The 19,323-nt window shown below is 43.4% G+C and overlaps 1 protein-coding gene across 1 annotated transcript in view; it reads left to right on the forward strand.

Annotated features, from left to right (window-relative positions):
• The window catches only part of LOC117312091 (integrin beta-5-like), a 77,507-nt gene extending 62,723 nt beyond the window's left edge, over positions 1 to 14,784 (forward strand). The window contains exons 8-9 of the mRNA XM_073804644.1: positions 10,854 to 10,887; positions 11,620 to 14,784. Coding sequence (XP_073660745.1) covers positions 10,854 to 10,887; positions 11,620 to 11,633 — 48 coding nt within the window. The 3' untranslated portion in view covers positions 11,634 to 14,784. The remainder of the gene's footprint in view (positions 1 to 10,853; positions 10,888 to 11,619) is intronic.
• The last annotated feature ends 4,539 nt before the right edge of the window (positions 14,785 to 19,323 follow it).

The following is a 19,323-nucleotide window of genomic DNA, read 5'->3' on the forward strand; positions in this document are numbered from 1 at the left end:
GTATAACGTATCATTTAAGGCCACTGTTTCCTTATTGATTTTCTGCCTGGATGATCTGTCCGTTGATGTAAGTGGGGTATTAAAGTCCCCTACTATTATCGTGCTACTGTTAATCTTTCCCTTTGGGTTTGTTAATATTTGCTTTATGTATTGAGGTGCTCCCAATCTTTTTGGATTGGCCCCTTTGTCATTATGTATTGTCCTTCTTCGTCTCTTGTTACAGTCTTTGTTTTAAAGTCTATTTTGACTGATATAAATATTGCAACCCTGGCTTCCTTTGGGTTTCTGTTTACATAGAATACCTTTTCAATCCCCTCACTTTGTCTGTGTGTGTCTTTAGATCTGAAGTAAGTCTCTGGTAGGCATATATGGTTCTCTTTTTTTTTTTCCATCTTACCAGCCACTCTTTGTCTTGATTGGAGCATTTAGTCTATTTACATTAAAGTAATCATTGATAGGTTCGTACTTACTGCCATTTTGTTCATTGTTTTCTTTTTGTTTTTGTAGTTCTTTTTTGTTCCTTTCTTCTTCTTTTGCTCTTTTCCCTTGTGATTTGATGACTATCTTTAGTGTTATGTTTGGATTCCTTTCTCTTTTGTGTATGTGTATCTATTATACACTTCTGGTTTGCAGTTACCATGAGATTCATATATAACAACATATCTTTTTTTTTTAAGTTGATGATCTCCTAGGTTCAAATGCATTCTAACAACCCTGCATGTTTACTCCTTCCCCACAACGTTTGATATTTTGGTGTCATATTTTACATCTTTTTGTTTTGTAGATCCCTTTACTACTTATTGGGGTATAAATGATTGTATTACTTTTGTCTTTTAACCTTACTACTAGCTTTATAAGTGGTTGATCTATTACCTTTACTGTATGTTTGCTTTTACCAATGAAAATTTTTCACTTTGTAATTTTCATATTTCTGGTTGTGGCCTTTTCTACTTAGAGAAGTCCCTTTAACATTCCTGCAAAACCAACTTAGTGGTGCTGAACTCCTTTAGGTTTTGCTTGTCTGTAAAACTGTTTATCTCTCCTCCAACTTTGAATGACAGCCCTGCCGGGTAGAATGTTCTTGGTTATAGGTTTTTTTCCTTTCATCACTTTAGATATATTGTGCCACTTCCTTCTGGCCTGCAAAGATTATGCTGAAAAGTCAGCTTATAGTCTTATGGGAGTTCCTTTATACATAACTAGTTGCTTTTCTCTTGCTGCTTTTAAGATTCTGTCTTTAATTTTTGCCATTTTAATTACAGTATGTTTTGGTGTGGACCTTTTTGGGTTCCTCTTCTTTGGAACTGTCTGTGCTTCTTGGACCTGAATTTTTTTTCCTTTCCCAGGTTAGGGAAGTTTTCAGTTACTGTTTCTTAAAGTAAGTTCTCTACCACTTTCTCTCTCTCTTCTCCTTATGGGACCTCTACAGTACAAATGTTAGTATGCTTTATGTTGTCCCAGAGAGCTCTTAAGTGTTCCTCATTTTTTTTAAATTCTTTTTGTGTGTGTGTGATATCCACTACTTTGTCTTCCACTGATCTGTTCCTCTGTACCATCTAATCTACCATTGATTCCTTCCAGTGTGTTTTTTATTTCAGTTATTATATTCTTCAGCTCTGTTTGTTTCTTCTTTGTATCTTCTAACTCTTTGTTGAAATCTCATTGTGTTCATCCATTCTTCTCCCGAGTTCATTGAGCATCTTTATGATCTGTAGCTTGAACTCTTTATCAGGTAGATTGCATATCTCCTCTTCACTTAGTTCTTTTACTGAGGTTTTGTCTTGTTTCTTCATTTGTAACATACTCCTCTGTCTCCCCATTTTGCCTAACTCTCTGTGTTTATTTGTATGTATTAGGTAGGTCACTTCTCCAAGATTGAGAAGTGACCTTATGTAGGAGACATCCTGTGGGGCCCAGCAGCACACTTCCCTCTGGTCACCAGAGTTATATGCTCTAGGGGTGCCCCATATGTAGACTGCCTGAGCCCTTTTGTTGTAGAGGGGCGAACTGCCATGGGCACATGGAAGGCAAGCCTGGCCCTCAGCCTGGTTCTGCCAGGCCTTGCCTCATGCAGTGGCTGCTGGCCTGCTGGTGAGTGGGACTGATTCCTGGAGCAACTGGCTGCAGGATCCAGGGAGCCCCAGGGCTGGTCCTGGCCCACTGATGGGCAGGGCCAGGTTCTGGGGCTGTTGTCAGTCCACTGGTGGGTAGGTAAACCTGTGGTGCTGATATGCTAGGGAGAGGACTCCAATATTGCACTTGCTAGCACCGGTGTCCTCATGGTAGAAGGAGTTCCCCAAAATGGCTTCTGCCAGCATCTATGTCCCCAGGGCATTTCCCCTTTGCTTCCTGCCTCTTGGGGAGGTGCTCTAAGATCAACAGGTTTGTCTGACCCAGGCTCATTTTAATTTATTGCCTCTGTGCTTAGACTTGGAGCATCTGAGATTTTGTGCGAGCTCTCTAAGAGTGGAGTTTCTGTTTCCTACAGCCCTCCAGCTCTCCCGAACATAAGCCCTGCTGGCCTTCAAAGGCAGACATTCTGAGGACTCGTCTTCCCATGCCAGACCCCTAGGCTGGGTAACCCAGTGTGGGGCTCAGACCCCTTGCTGCTTGGGAAGAACCTCTGCAATTGTGATTATCCTCCTGTTTGTGGGCTGTCTCTCTAGGGTGTGAGTCTTGAGTATATTGCCTCCCTGCCCCTCCTACCCATCTCATTGTGGTTCCTTCTTTATATCTTTAGTTGTGGAAAATTATTTCTGCTTGTCGTCAGGTTGTTCTCATCGATAGTTGCTTTGTAACTATTTGTAATTTTGGTGTGTCCCTGGGAGGAGGTGAGCCCAGGGTTTTCCTACTCCACCATCTTGACCATACCTAATAGCAGACTTTGTATTAGCAATGGGAAATGAGTTTTGTGTTCCATCTCTAGTCCCTGAGGAAATGCCAATGCTTCAACATTTTCTTTTTTAAATCACCAGTGCATAACCATCATGTCAAAAAAGAAGAGAAAAGTGGACTTCAAGTGCCATGCTTTTAAATGCCAGTATGCATTATTTTGGAGTATGGAGTATGGATTATTTTGTCATCAAATTCGATGGCAAAGCATTGCTTATTATGCAACAACACGATTGGTGGGCTAAACTAATAGATTATGTTAAGTTACCAGACTAAGGATGTATCACAGGAGAGCAGCCATCAGGAAAAATAGAAAATTTTAAATGAATTATCTCATTGCAGCAAAATTTCCTCATAAAATTAAATAATGAAAATGAGGCTGCAGTGAAAGCAAGTTTTCAAGTGGCTCATTTGTTAGCCAAGCAAGGAAAACCAATTAGGGATGAGTTAATTAAATTGTTTTTGATTGCAGCAGCCAAAGAAATGTGTCCAGACAAAAGAAATTTATTTAAGACTGTTTCAGCAAGAAGAGTTGCTCAAAGAGTTGAGAACATTGGGAACAGTGTCAATGGTCAATTAATAAACAAGGCAAATAATTTTGAGTGGTTTTCCTTGGCTCTTGATAGGTGAGAGATGTTACCAATACTACTCAGTTGTGGTTTATTTAAGGAGCCAGTGACAAGTTTGAAGTGACTGAATAATTAGCCTCTATGAAGAGCTTCTGTGGAACAACTATAAGAAATAATATTTTCAAAATGAAATTATCTACTTTAAATGGGTAAATATATGATATGTGAATTAAATCTCAATAAAGCTATTTTGTAAAAAAAAATTTGCAAAGAAATTGTGAGAACACTATTTTCAGTATAAATTGAAGTAGAATCTGCTAAGATATGTTACAGCTGAAGGTGGTAGAAATATGTGTGGAGCAGAAAAAGCTATAGTTGGATTCACTTACAAAGCTCCTGAAAATGCTAGACATTTAAAGCCTATGGTTATTCATTATATTATTTATGAGTAAGAATTCTGTGGAGAATATTTGAATATACCCTGTGTTGTAGAGCCGGTACTGTTAACGATGAACGTCACTCACTGTCAGTGGACTTAACCATCACTGGTTCTGTGAATCTTTGTCTAATATAGAAGCTAACATCCTGACTTATCCTACTATAAAGCAGTTTCCTGGCAGAGCAGTAGTGAGCAGAGTGGAGCAGAGACTGAGATATTTGCCTGCAATGGCTTTTGAAGGTAGCTTTTGCTAAAGACTTGGTAATGCTTCTTAATGAATTCAACTTACAATTACAAGGTAAAACAGCACTACATGCAAATTTTATACTATGGTTAAGTCATTTTAACAACAATTTAATAATGTTGTATAATTCATAAGTAATGTCAAGCTACTTTCTATACTTCCCCTGCAGTCAAAATTTAAAATGAGAAGAAAGATCTTCCTATCTAGCCTGTTTTTTTTTTTAAAGAAGATGTTGGGGGTAGGAGTTTATTAATTTATTTTTGCTGTGTTGGGTCTTCGTTTCTGTGCGAGAGCTCTCTCCAGCCGCGGCAAGCGGGGGCCACTCTTCATCGCGGCGCGCGGGCCTCTCACTATCGCGGCCTCTCTTGCTGCAGAGCACAGGCTCCAGGCGCGCAGGCTCAGTAGTTGTGACTCACGGGCCTAGTTGCTCCGCGGCATGTGGGATCTTCCCAGGCCAGGGCTCGAACCCAAGTCCCCTGCATTAGCAGGCAGATTCTCAACCACTGCGCCACCAGGGAAGCCCCTGTCTAGCCTTTTATTGAACAAGCTTGCTGACCCAGATCTAAGTCACAGTTGTACCTGTGCTTCAGATTCCTAGCCATAATATATGTATTATAATAGTAAATCTTCTTTATGATTCTGAGTTAATAAGTGTGAAGTGAAGAGTGTAGAATGGTGGCACATGGTAGGTGCTTTTAAAGTGTAAGTTGTTATTAATAACTATATTTCTATAGCTCTTCTGAACTATGCAGAGATGTGGTCATTACAAAAAGCTATCTGTAGGCAGAGGGAGGCCTCTGGTGAATAAAAGTTTCCTTTAAGACAGTCCTCTGTAAAATTGCTGGAGAGATTTCCATCTAATCCATCCCAGATTACATTTTAAATTTTTTATTTTTTGGTGGCAGCTTTATTGAGATGTAATTCACATACCATACAGTTCACTGATTTAAATTCAATGCATCATCACAGCCAATTTTAGAATATTTCCATCATCCCAGAAAGAAACCCATACTTCTTAGCCATCATCCCCTCATCCTCCCACTTCCCCCTAGTCCTAGGCAACAACTGATCCACTTTCTGTATCTACAGATTTGCTTATTCTGGACATTTAATATAAATGGAATTATACGATATGTGGTCTTTGTGACTGGTTTGCTTCACTTAGCCTATTATTTTCAAGCTTTATCCACATTGTACTTTATTCCTTTTTATGTTGGAATAATGTTCCACTGTATGAAATATACCACATTCTGTTAATCCATTCATCCGTTGATAGACATTGGGCTCTTTCTATCTTTTGGCTATTGTGAATAATGAACTTTCATGTACAAATTTTTGTGTGGACAAGTTTTTTCACTTCTCTTAGGAATATATCTGGAAGTGGAATTGCTGGGTGAAATGGGAACTCTCACTTTTTGAGGAATTACCAGACTTTTGTCTAGAGTAGCTGTACTATTTTGCATCCCTACCAGAAGTGTATGAGGATTCCAATTCCCCACATCCTCACCCATACTTGGCAATTATCTGTCTTTTGCTTATAGCCATCTTAGTGATGATAAAGTGATATCCAGCTCACTTTCAATTCTCTGGGATGATGTATTGGGGAAAACTACTCTTCCCACCACTCCACACTGGGTCCGTGTGGGAACAACACCCTGGGGGCCCAGCCCTGCAAGAGCTTCAGGGTATTTGCACTAGAACGTAACTTTTTCTCAGAGGAGAAAAGATTCCCAGAGATTGTGCCCCGTTGGTAATTAGTTTTCAGTTCACAAACCCACACATTTATACTACCCTCTGAATGAGCATTATTGGGAGAGGAGGAAATATTTTTCAAGGGACTACAAATAGTTACAGGGCAGATTATTACAAGGCATCTTGACTCAGCAGGAGCCAGGACAAGATGGCTTCTAGAGAGAAGTTCTGTAGACACTACTGCCCAGCCCTACCTCCCACCACCCACTCCCCAACCTTGTGATTTCCAGAGACACCAAGGAGTCTTCTGGGGAGAGGGACCAGGGCCGGTGGGAGAGAATTTCCAGAAAGGAAGGGGGAGTCTCCCTGAGGAGACAGACCTCCCCTCACTGCAGGAGGTCAGAGGGAAGGGTGGTTTCTGGTCCTTCCCTTTATGGCGGCTGCCGCCCAGAGTGGAGCAGAGACTGAGATATTTGCCTGCAAAGGAATCCTGCCAATCGGGGGCTGTTTATTGCGTGCCTGTGTGCGCTGGCCTCTGCTGGGTGTTGTGCTTATCAGGTGCACTGTACAGAGAGGGTTTCAAGGTGAGATCTTCCCATTACGGGAGGTAGCTCCCAGCCCACCTTGCGTGTGCCCTGCATAGCACTTTCACAGTTATAGCAGAAATGCTCATTTCAAGTCATTGCTCTATCTGCAGAGCCTGGAACAACATCTGGCAGTTGTAGAGGCGCTAAAGTGCTCGGTGAATGAAGGAAAACACCTAGACTTGACACTGGCTGGTGGAACCCAAGCATAGTACCTCACTGTATCTATTGTTTTGTAGTTTATTTATACTTAGTAAATACAGTATTGCTGAAAATTTCCTTTGTCATAGTGACTATGTAATATTCCTCTCATGAACTCAATAAATTTGTCTTGACCAAGCTCTAGCTTTTGGACATTTTCATAGTTTAAATTTTTTCCTATGAAGAATAATACATCCTTGTATAGATGTTTTTGAGCACAGGTCTGACTGTTCCCTTAGGATAAATTCCTAGAGTGGAATTGCTGGGTCGAGTGGTGGGTCCATTGTTAGAGGCCTGTGATGCATATCGCCAAATGTCCCTTCCCCCAAAGGCTGTGTATGAGGCGTGTTTCCCACACACCATTGTCTTCAGCAAGCATTGTCATTCTTTTCATCTTCTCAGTAAGATAGGCCCATAATCAGAGTATCTAACTGATTCCTGATGCTATGCAGCCTCTCAGGAGATTGCTTATGAATGCATGCCCAAGTTTTATTTCAAATTTGTCATAAAGAAAACAGTTCCTGAGATAGCCAGATCAAAGATTCCTTCTTGGGCTTCCCTGGTGGCGCAGTGGTTGAGAGTCCGCCTGCCAATGCAGGGGACACGGGTTCGTGCCCCGGTCTGGGAAGATCCCACATGCCGCGGAGCAGCTGGGCCCATGAGCCATGGCCGCTGAGCCTGTGCGTCCGGAGTCTGTGCTCCGCAACGGGAGAGGCCACAAAAGTGAGAGGCCCGTGTACCGCAAAAAAAAAAAAAAAAAAGATTCCTTCTTGGAAGAGACATTTTATAGGTGATGAAGAACAACAGCGACCAAAAAGAATTTCTGGTTACAGATCATTGGGAAAGTTGCAGGTCGAGTTGCAGCCTTGAACGTCAAGTTAAACGTCATTACCCTCTCCCCAGACTGACAGTAAGCTGGCGGTGGGGGGTAACTTCCCCGGAACAGGTGCTTATCTGAGAATAAGTCAGTTATCAGAAAATAACTCGGAGTTCAGCTCCAACGCAGGCTTGGTTCAATTTTCTCTTTTACTACTTTCATGTGACATTTGTCATGTTGTTGATATTTCATATTTCTTTTTACTTATTTCTATTTACCTGTTTGCTTCCCCCACCCCCATGCTTTTAAAAGCCCTCCTCCGCAACACCCACCCAATGATGTGTCCTAACATCATGTTTTCCATACAGGATTCTTGACAAACCATATATCGTCTCTACTCTTTTCTTCCATAATTTGTTTTCTTGATATCGACATTTTTTCAAGACCTAAATGAATTTACTTTTAAAATAAACTTTACATCATCACCTCAAATAAAACATTAGTTTCATTTTCCATAAATAGAAAGTCACGATAAAATAAATACAATAAAGGTGAAGTGTGATTGGATTCTAGGTGGGTATCTGTGATTGCCAAAGGCTCTTTGAGCAGTTCTCTTCCTTGTAATGGGAAATAATGCAAGAAAGAGAACAGTTGAAGATATATTAGCAGTAAATGAGATTTTACAATCAGAATGACTGAAATAAGTTTGAAATTGCAATTAACTTCCCCTTCTAAGTGAACCAGTGTTCTCGAATGCTGTGTCCATAGACCACTTAAAATCGTCTGTGCGCTATGAGCGCAGTGGCTCTCACACCTGAGCGTGCATCAGCACTTCCTGGAGTCTTGTTAAAACACAGATCACTGATTCAGTAAGTCTGGGCTAGGACTTGAAATGTGCATTTCTTTCTCCCTCCCTCCCTCCCTCCCTCCTCACTTTCTTTCTTTCTTGCTGCGTTGGGTCTTCATTGCTGCGCGCCAGCTTTCTCTAGTTGCAGTGAGCGGGAGCTACTCTTCATTGCGGTGCGTGGGCTTCTCATTGCGGTGGCTTCTCTTGTTGCAGTGCACCGGCTCTAGGCGCGCGGGCTTCAGTAGCTGCAGCATGCAGGCTCAGTGGTTGTGGCTTGCCGGCTTTGTTGCTCTATAGCATGTGGGATCTTCCTGGACCAGGGCTCAAACCCGTGTCCCCTGCATTGGCAGGCGGATTCTTAACCACTGCGCCACCAGGGAATGTGCATTTCTAAAAAGTGCTCGGGCCATGCTGGTGCTGCTGGTCCAGGGCACATACTCCAAAAGGCACAGCCCTCATTGCCTCGCATCTCACTTTAGGAAGAACTGGCTAGGGAAGGCCGACAGGTGCAAACCAGAAACAACTGCAACTCCAAACAGGTGCAAACCTACTCCCGTTTGTTGTGACCATTTTCCTCTCAAAGAGCAACAAGCCCAGGCCCAAGGCTGGCATCCCTGAGAGCAGTGCTGTAATTTCTAGAAACACTCACTTCCTCTGGGAGGAAAGCTGAATTGCAGTGTGTGGCCAGGAGAGAGCTTTCTGGCCTTCATAAAACCTCCCCAAAATCGGCGAGCAGAGGAGGAAGTAGGTGAGAAGCCACACTACTTCCTTGGGAATGCCCCTCCATATGACTTCTCCCGGAGTTGAATTTTCTAAAGACCGATATTCAAATGGAATTAAGGAGTCCACAAAAGTTGACTCTCTCCATGATGAGAAAATAAATTTTTTTGAGAACTGACTAAACTCAGTGAAGTGAGTAGATATGTGATTGTCAAGTTTTATAAGCCACACCTCCAAAAGCCAATGCCTCGCCCTTTCGAAGGCTAAGGTGTTTGAAACGCAGCTCCAGGGATGGAATGCCCACGTGTCGGCATTGGAACCTTCCTCTGAGCCCTTGACATCACCTGTGTGTGAGAAGAGAAAATCTCAGGAAGAGAGCTCAACCATGATACTGCCTCCCAACAAGTCAATCATGTTAATTGGTCCATGTTTCTCTCTAGGGCCTATCTTTATAGAGGTATATTTTTCACATAATTAGATATATAATGAAAACCTTGCCTTTAAAGAAAATTTTTTTATTAAAGTATATGAAGTGTAGTTGATTTACAATGTTGTGTTAATTTCTGGTATACAGCAAAGTGATTCAGTTATACATATATATTCTTCTCCATTACATTTTATCACAGGATATTGACTATAGTTCCCTGTGCTATACAGTAGGACATTGCTGTTTATCTATTTTATATATAGTAGTTTGTATCTGCTAATCCCAAGCTCCTAATTTATCCCTTCTCCTCCCCCTTTCCCCTTTGGTAACCATAAGTTTGTTCTCTATGTCTGTGAGTCTGTTTCTGTTTTGTAAATCAGGTCATATGTATCACATTTTAGATTCCACATGTAAATGATATCATCTGGTATTTGTCTTTCTCTGTCTGACTTACTTCACTTAGGATTATAATCTCTAGGTCCATCCAAGTTGCTGCAAATGGCATTATTTCATTCATTTTTATGGCTGAGTTATATTCCGCTGTAGATATGTACCACTTCTTCTTTATCCATTTGTCTGTTGATGGACATTTAGGTTGCTTCCATGTCTTGGCTATTGTAAATAGTGCTGCTATGAACATTGGGATGCATGTATATTTTCGAATTAGAGTTTTCTCCAGACATATGCCCAGGAGTGGGATTTGTTGGATCATATGGCAACTCTATTTCTGGTGTTTTAAGGAACCTCCATACTGTTCTCCATAGTGGCTGCACCAATTTACATTCCCACCAACAGTCAGTGTAGGAGAGAGAACCCTACGTTTTTCACACACTGTCACAGTAGAAGAAGCACTCTTCCTTATTGCTGTATCTAAGCTTCCCTTGTGCAATGCTGTCATGTGTTTCAAGGATAGCCACCACATTTATTCCTCTGTTCTTGAATATTAAAAGTTGTTTTAAACTTTTTATAATATACATAATAGTGCAGCAAATGTATTTATACATATACTTTTCCCTTGAACTGAAAACATTTCCTTAGGATACAGTCCTAAGTGAATTTCTCAGTCAAAAGGTAAGAACATTTTTATGGCTCTTAATACTTGTTGCTGAATTGCCTTTTGGAGGCGGGGCGGGGGGGGATGTAGCATTTGCAAGCATGTTAAATTATCTGCACCCTCACCAGAACTGAACATTATCAATGTGAACACTTTTAACAGATGTAAAATGTCATTTCATTTTTGTTCTAGTTAGTAGCATGTCTTTAAAACAAGTGAAAAGTTTAGTATTTTCCCCATACTTCTTTTTTTTTTGAATTTTATTTTATTTATTTTTTTATACAGCAGGTTCTTATTAGTTATCCACTTTATCCCATACTTCTTTACTAACTTTATATTCTCTCTGTGGATAATTTGATTATGACAATCAACTTCTGGAAAAGAAATTATCCAAATGCATGGTGAGTCTGAAGACCCAGAATGATATCTTATTTACTTGCATTCCCTGCTCCCTGAACCTTCAACAAACTGGATGACATTCGTCCATTCTTTCCTTTAATCCATAAACATTTCCTGAGCACCTGCTATATGCCAGGTGTTCTGGGTGCTGGGGATGGAGGAGTGAACGTGGCAGGGAAGATCTCATGGGAGATGTGGCATGAGACGGCTCTCATGGGCAATAGACAACCAAAACAACAAAGAGACAAAGCCATTTCATACATATTGAGGCCATGGAGGAAATGAACTGGGCTTGGATAGTCAAGTGTCTCTTTTAGACGAGGCCACCAAGAAGAACCCTCCTGTCATTCTCTTGCTTAAATGTCCCCAAGGCTTCCTGGTTTTGCACTTAGAATAAGATACGCACTCCCTGCAGGATCGGGCCACAGTGTGCCTCTCTGACGTTACCTCCTTCCAATCTCCTCCAAAATGACAGTGCTCCTCAAACACCAAAGTTGTACTCATTGTCCCCTCTGCCTTCAATGTTCTTCTCCGATGTTTGAATGGCAACCTCTTTCTTAATATCAGGTCTGAGTTCAGACATCAGCTCCCATGAGAAGATTCTGCTTACCATCCTATATAAAGGAGTACCTTCTACCCCACCAGTCACCATGCAGTTATGTTTTATTTTCTTCATAGCATGTATCACTCTCTGAAATTATTTTGTTTTCTGCCCACCCCTTGGCTCCTGTAAGGTCCAGGAGAATAGAGACCACCACCATCTTGTTCACTGCTTGTTAGATGTGCCTGACAGATGTACAGAAGTGCCTCAAACATCTGATATCAATTGAACAGCCACCTGAACTTCATTCCTGTAAAGTATCCATTAAGTGAAAAGTTAATTTCAGTAGATATGAATGCCAGGATTGGAAATGGTTTTGTCAAGCTGTCACCAGTTAAACACTTGAGTTGGGAATATTGCTTTCCCACAAGCCATTTCTCTGGGAATGGTTTACTGAATTAGAGAGGAAAATAACTGATCAGTTTCATTTATTATCCAAGCATGATATTGGTAATCAGTATTAGTCAATCTGAGAAGACTGTGTATCAAGGGACTAGAATTAGTGAGAAGCAGTTGAAGGCAGTTGACATTTCTTTCAACATTTGATTCTGTAGACAAAAAATTCTGCCGGTCTAGTTGTTTAATCTCGATATAGATTTTAGGTTTCTAATGATTCTCCAAAGCCTTCGGGCCTTATGATGATACCACCATGTTGCAATCCTAAATGGCTTTGACACAGCTCTCTTCTGCTTACCCTATGTCTGAATAGTCGGATATAATTTAAATTAATGGGCCCGTCCTGTCCCTCTCCATAGCCAATAGATCATTGATGAGGTCCCTGCTGAAGTGTAGTTCTCTGGTGACCAGGTAATTGTGGGTAAACTTAGCTCTTTTTAGATGATTCTGTGACTAAGTCACCTAAACAGACCGTTGTTTCTATGGGAAAATGGAGTCTGTGTTTTCGACTTACAGGTGTCTAGAATATAGCTGGTGTGGTGCTAATAAATATCACCCCTTTTCCTTGCCCACATTTTGAATCATGTGAGAATTGAGACAAAGAATATGGCAGATGGAGACAAAATATCACTTTCAACAGGAGCTTGTTTCGGAGAATGTGGTTTAGGGCTTTCTAATACTGAATCCTTACCTCCCAGCTACAACAGTCCTGAATACCCAGGTTCTCCCCCAGAAGGGTAAGGCAGGATTGGAGATGAGTATTCCCAGTTTATTCTTCTGAAATAAGTCAGTACACCTCACCTAGGGCAGAGTCAGTAAAGGCACTGAGAGGCCAGGAGCGTGGCGCTCACTGAGCTGCTCCACAGGGAAGGATTCCCATCAGCCACGAGGAAGAAGCATTTCCACAACTGAGAAGCTCTATGTACTTGTCTCTATAGTCCTGGAGTGTTGTAGTCTGGTGCGGCCTGGGTTCAAAGAGGCCTAAAAAAGGATGACTGTGGGTTCATACGTTCAGGACTACCTAACCTTCTTGTTGCTCACGTTTTGCCAGGTAAGGCCAGGGAAGAGTCAGGAAGGCAGGTGCCTAGAAGACCTCCGTCCCTTCCTGGTCATACTTCCTTGTGTCCTCAGCAGAGAAGTGGAGTAGAAAACCACAGTAGATAGCGACACTGTTGTAATAGAGTGGCATTAGCAGACACTGGCAGTAGTGCTCTGTGGCTACTACTCTCTTGATATCTTGAAACCAGAAAAAGGTAGAGCAGTGGGCTCTTCCTGGTTTAGGAGACAGGATTTGAGACCCTGCAGCTAATTATGTGACCTCAGGCCACTTTCTCAATTTTCCTAAATTCCTGGTTAGCCTTTTACAAAGTGAATGTACTAGGTTGAAATGCCATGTAAAAATCGCAGAAAGGGAGAACATATTTGCAATACGTATATGAAGAACACTTGACAACTCAAAAATAAGGAGACAACTCCACTAAAAATGAACAAATGATTTGAAACAAATATTTTTAAAAAGAAGAGATATGGGGCTTCCCTGGTGGCGCAGTGGTTGAGAGTCCGCCTGCCGATGCAGGGGACGCGGGTTCGTGCCCCGGTCCGGGAAGATCCCACATGCCGCGGAGCGGCTGGGCCCCTGAGCCATGGCCGCTGAGCCTGCGCGTCCGGAGCCTGTGCTCCGCAGCGGGAGAGGCCACAACAGTGAGAGGCCCGCGTACCGCAAAAAAAAAAAAAAAAAAAAAGATGCTCCATATCATTTGTCGTCAGGAGATGCAAATTAAAACCAAAGTGAGATACCACTACATACCCTTTAGAGTGGTTAATATTATAAAGACTGAGAGTAAGCAAGTGTTGGCAAGGATGGGTAGCAACTGGGACTCATATGTTGCTGATGGGAATGTAAAGTGCAACAGCTTTGGAAAACAATTTGAGAGTTTGTTAAAAGTTAAACATATACCTGTCGTATGATACAACCATTCCACACCTAAGTATTCACCCAAGAGAAATGAAAGCGTATGACCACACAAAGACTTGTGCATGAATATTCATAGGACCTTTGTAATAGTCAAAAACTGGAAACAACCCAAATGTCCATCAACAGATGAATAGGTAAACCGGAGTATGTTCACCATATCTATACAATGGAATACTCTTCAGAAGTAGGAAAAACAAACTATTAATATATACAACAACATGAATGAATCCCAAAATAATTGTCCTGAGTCAAAGAAGCCAGACCAAAAACTAACCCCCTCCCAAATGCAGTACATCTGCACGACTCCATTTGTATAAAATTCTAGAAAATACAAATCAATCTGTAGTGACAGAAAGCAATCCGTGGTTACCTTTGACTGGAGGTGTGGGGAAGGATGAACACAAGAAAACTTTGGGGAATTATGAGAACATTTGATATCTTGATCATGGTGATGGTTTCATGGGTGTGTGTACGTGTCAAAGCTTTAAATGTGTGCGTTTACATAAATTGTACCTCAATATAAGTTGTCAAAGAAGGGAAAAATAAAGAAAGGAAACAGGGAAGGAGGAAGAACTGACACACAGTAATACGGATGAATTTCACAAAACATCGTGCTGAGGGAGAGAAGCTGGACATAAAATAACACATACTGTACGACTCCGTTTATATACAATTCTAGAAAAAGCAAACTAATCTCTAGTGACAGAAAGCAGGTTGGCAGTTGCCTGGGGTTGGGGGTGGAGGACAGAATAGACTGAAAAAGGGCAAGAGGAAATTTTGGGTGTGATCAATGTTCTGTATCTTGATTGTAATGGTGGTTTGACATGAATATACATCTATCAAAGCTCATTGAGTTTTACACTTTACAAATGGATTGATTTATTGAAGTAAATTATACCTACCTAAATAAAGTGAGTTTTAAAAGGCCTTTGTTTAACTCTTGCTGCCAGGGATCATTCAAGCTGAGAATAATGTACCACATATGGGCCCAAGAGTTGTCTTTGCTTGGGGAAAAATATTTAAATGAGCCTCTCAGCTGTGAAGAGTAAATCCCAAATCCTATTCCTGAATGAAGATTTTTGGGACAACAGGGAACTCGCCTGCTGTGTAATCTAAAAATTTTTGTTTTCACTAAGGTTAGAGTGAAAACTCTGGCTAATATTCACGAGGTGTTATTGGCTTCATTCCTCTGCCTGGGGCCAAATGCAGTGGGGTGGGGGTCCTGGATTTTAAAGAGGGAGGACTGGATTAAAAAGACCTTCATCCAAGTGATAAAGCTGGTCCCGGAAACATGGTGAGAGGTCAGGGGCTGAGGAATAAGAGGTGGGTAGAGGACCTGCGAGGGGGGGACCTGGCCCACGAACCACCACGAGTCAAGAGATCAAGTCATCTGTTTTAAGGTATTCTCTTTCTGCACTGTATTTTCCCCTCCTTGATCTGTCACACACAAACTCTCAGTAAAGTTAGATTAAAGGTTACAATTTGATATTCACTGCCTCTGAGGACATTAATGGGGGGTCATGTCCAGGTACAGTGATATGTGGGGAAGCAGGGAAGCTTGGAGACATGAATACAAAGTTGCTAGAAGTGACCGTCAGAGAGGCCCAGAGCGGTGGTCCACAGTGAAAGGTGATAAGCTCAGCAACAAACAGTCTGGAGAAACACATGAGGACTCCTCAGGGATTCTCAGAACTATAGCTGGAGGAAACTGTGGATTTCCTGCACTCCAGCGGAGTGAGGAGAGCACAGACTATATTACTGAGTGTTTAAAGGAACGGTGACCTCCTAAAAGGTGGTAGCTTGGGGATGTTTGGAATATAAAGAGATTAACTAACACCCCCCTCTGCTCCCCAGTCTCCCAAGGATGTTTGGACTGTCCTGAGTTATTTTGGACTATGAGACAAAAATAATCCATAACTCCTGGTTCGCCTCTTGTATCTCAAAAGCTCGGAAGGGACCTACGCTATATGACCAAACCCTAACTAGTAGTTGCCTTTGTCTGGTTTGACGTCAGTTAATTACTGGACTTTGAACCTGAGAAAGACTTAAAAAGAAAGATAGCTGGAGGGAAACCATTTTCTCCCTGGATTACCTAGCAAGAACAGATAAAATGAAAGCCTTCACTCACCTCAGTCTTCTTGCCCTCCTTTTTCTAATCTCAGGTAAGGAACATTTAAAATTTTTTAATTCTTTTAATCATGTTTGTTGTCTCTGCGATAGAATCAGCAGGCTTAAGCTTAATTCCCACGGCCCCATTAGGTGGCCTATTTTGTGGATGAAGTTTCCTCTCCAACTGGGCTCAAAGACACAAGGCATTTCAGTCTGTGATGAAGGCAGATAGAACAGTGGTAAAAGAAGCTTCTGGACTAAGATTTGGGGTTCAGCAAGCCAGAGATTTGTCCCTGAGAATCCTGAGGCCAGACAAGAACAACTTGGTAGTTCCAAGGGCTCAGTGCCCTAGAATCCCCTTCTCGTTAACCTTCAGATGTCATTTGGGCCTAATGCAGAGCAAGGACCTGGTTTAATCCCTGAATGTGGCATCAAGAGTTCTTTTTTGCTCCTTCCTCATGGGGGTCAAGGCTTACCTCTGGGCAAATCCCTTAATCCCTCTGAGTATTGGTGGGCATTCCTGTCAAATGTGGGTGCTCATAACCATTCCATAGGCCTGTTGGACACAGGGTAAGCCCTTGATAAGTGAGAGTAGTAGGAGGAATAGGGTAGCAGCTGTCGAGATGGCCAGCTGATGAACTATTTTCTTGCTCCTGGGAGAGCATTTGCCTATGAATGACTGGTTAAGCCCAGCCCTCTTCAAGGTGAAGAGCCAGATTCTGTCATCCAGGGGCTTCCAGACCCAAGCGGGAATTAGGCAACATCTTCGGCAGTTTTCTATATCCAAAGGTTTACAAATAGCTTCCTCACTAAAACTTTTCCTTTTAATAATTTTTTTAACCGATTGTCATTGTCAGAGCTCTTAGAGACAATTAAGGGTTCTAGAAAAGTGATTATAGGATCACTAAGAGTACACTACCCCATGTGTCCAGGGGTTCCTAAGATTCGAAAAAAGGCAGCTTTGATGATCAGCATAGCCCTTAGGGCAAAAACCACCTGTATTCATCTTATTCTTTAAAAAGTTCATGTCTCTAGAATTACGAATGGGTAAACATCACTAGAAAACATTTTGAAGAAGTTTAATACATTAAATACCTTAATGAGGTATTTTTATTTCATCATTCTTTAAACACAACCCCTTCCCTACCATCCCTCAGCTAACAAGCGATGTAATGGAAAACTGGGACAATTGCTGTAAATTGTAAAAAGACAAAAGGAGGCATGTCCAGGTGGTAAACAGCTCCACCTGGTGGCATTTTCAATTGCCCTCCCTGAGAACTGCTCTGAGGAATATTAAACGCAGATTGACAGTTCTGCAACTACAGGCATAAATGATATTACATCTTGTAATAATATGACATGTTGATATTAATATATAATTAATATTTCATATTATAAATTATATTACTATATTATAATTAATAATAATACAATAAATAATATTAACTCTTCATATTTTTCTACCAGTTGAACATCATATTTTTCAGTAACTTTTTTTTTTTTTTTTTTGCCGTGCCTCGCGGCTTGCGGGATCTCAATTCCCTGACTAGGGATGGAACCCGGGCCACAGCAGTGAAAGCCTGGAATCCTAACCACTAGGCCACCCAGGGAACTCCCCAGTAATATTTTTCCAGTTTTGTCTGTTTAATTTTTAACTGTATTTATTGTGGTTTTTTTTTAAGAAGTAGTCATGTGTTTTCATTTTTAATGTAATCCACTACATTTATTTTTCAGAAAAAAAACGGATTGGGTACTAATTAGTATTAAATAATAGCAACTGTCATTATATATTCAATGTTATGTCTTCTGAAACTTAATATCTTTGTTCCTTCAGCCGAGAACCAAACTGATTCAAACTCAGCTGCCTCTAATACAATAAGCAATTACTAAAGCTACAGTGACTTGAGGTTCAATGTTCACATTCAGCAAGTTTAAATCCACTCTTATGTGATTTTTGAAACCTTATTTATTAACTGAAAATATTGCTTGCTGATAAAACTTGCTCAAATGCTATTGCTGAATGTACAAGTCACCGATTATGCCAATACAACAAAGATAACCACATGTTTGAGGATTGCAATGAGCCGGACATTCACTGAAAAAAAAAATACAACGAAACAAAACTCACACAATATCTGAGAATCTGGACACTTTGTATCAGTGTTTTGAAGTGTTTCATTAATATCTTAAGACAAGTGTATCAAAACCTTGGCATGATTTAATTGAAAGTCGCCAGTTTTATTTTTACTAACATCAGAAAGTTGTGCCTGTGCCACAGGTGTTCCTGTAACTCCTACCAGCCCCGCGAGCGCTCCTGCGTCCACCGCCGGCCCAGCGGCGCCTACCAGCCCCGCGAGCGCTCCGGCGTCCACCGCCGGCCCAGCGGCGCCTACCAGCCCCGCGAGCGCTCCGGCGTCCACCGCCGGCCCAGCGGCGCCTACCAGCCCCGCGAGCGCTCCTGCGTCCACCGCCGGCCCAGCGGCGCCTACCAGCCCCGCGAGCGCTCCTGCGTCCACCGCCGGCCCAGCGGCGCCTACCAGCCCCGCGAGCGCTCCTGCGTCCACCGCCGGCCCAGCGGCGCCTACCAGCCCCGCGAGCGCTCCTGCGTCCACCGCCGGCCCAGCGGCGCCTACCAGCCCCGCGAGCGCTCCTGCGTCCACCGCCGGCCCAGGGGCGCCTACCAGCCCCGCGAGCGCTCCTGCGTCCACCGCCGGCCCAGCCCCGCCTACCAGCCCCGCGAGCGTTCCTGCGTCCACCGCCGGCCCAGCGGCGCCTACCAGCCCCGCGAGCGCTCCTGCGTCCACCGCCGGCCCAGCGGCGCCTACCAGCCCCGCGAGCGCTCCTTCGTCCACCGCCGGCCCAGCGGCGCCTACCAGCCCCGCGAGCGCTCCTGCGTCCACCGCCGGCCCAGCGGCGCCTACCAGCCCCGCGAGCGCTCCTGCGTCCACCGCCGGCCCAGCGGCGCCTACCAGCCCCGCGAACGCTCCTTCGTCCACCGCCGGCCCAGCGGCGCCTACCAGCCCCGCGAGCGCTCCGGCGTCCACCGCCGGCCCAGCGGCGCCTACCAGCCCCGCGAGCGCTCCGGCGTCCACCGCCGGCCCAGCGGCGCCTACCAGCCCCGCGAGCGCTCCTGCGATCACCGCCGGGCCTGCGGCGCCTACCAGCCCCGCGATCGCTCCTGCGTCCACCGCCGGCCCAGCGGCGCCTACCAGCCCCGCGAGCGCTCCGGCGTCCACCGCCGGCCCAGCGGCGCCTACCAGCCCCGCGAGCGCTCCGGCGTCCACCGCCGGACCAGCCCCGCCTACCAGCCCCGCGAGCGCTCCTGCGTCCACCGCCGGCCCAGCGGCGCCTACCAGC

This window comes from Tursiops truncatus, chromosome 4 (genome assembly GCF_011762595.2).
Source record: "Tursiops truncatus isolate mTurTru1 chromosome 4, mTurTru1.mat.Y, whole genome shotgun sequence".
Classification (NCBI taxonomy): domain Eukaryota; kingdom Metazoa; phylum Chordata; class Mammalia; order Artiodactyla; family Delphinidae; genus Tursiops; species Tursiops truncatus.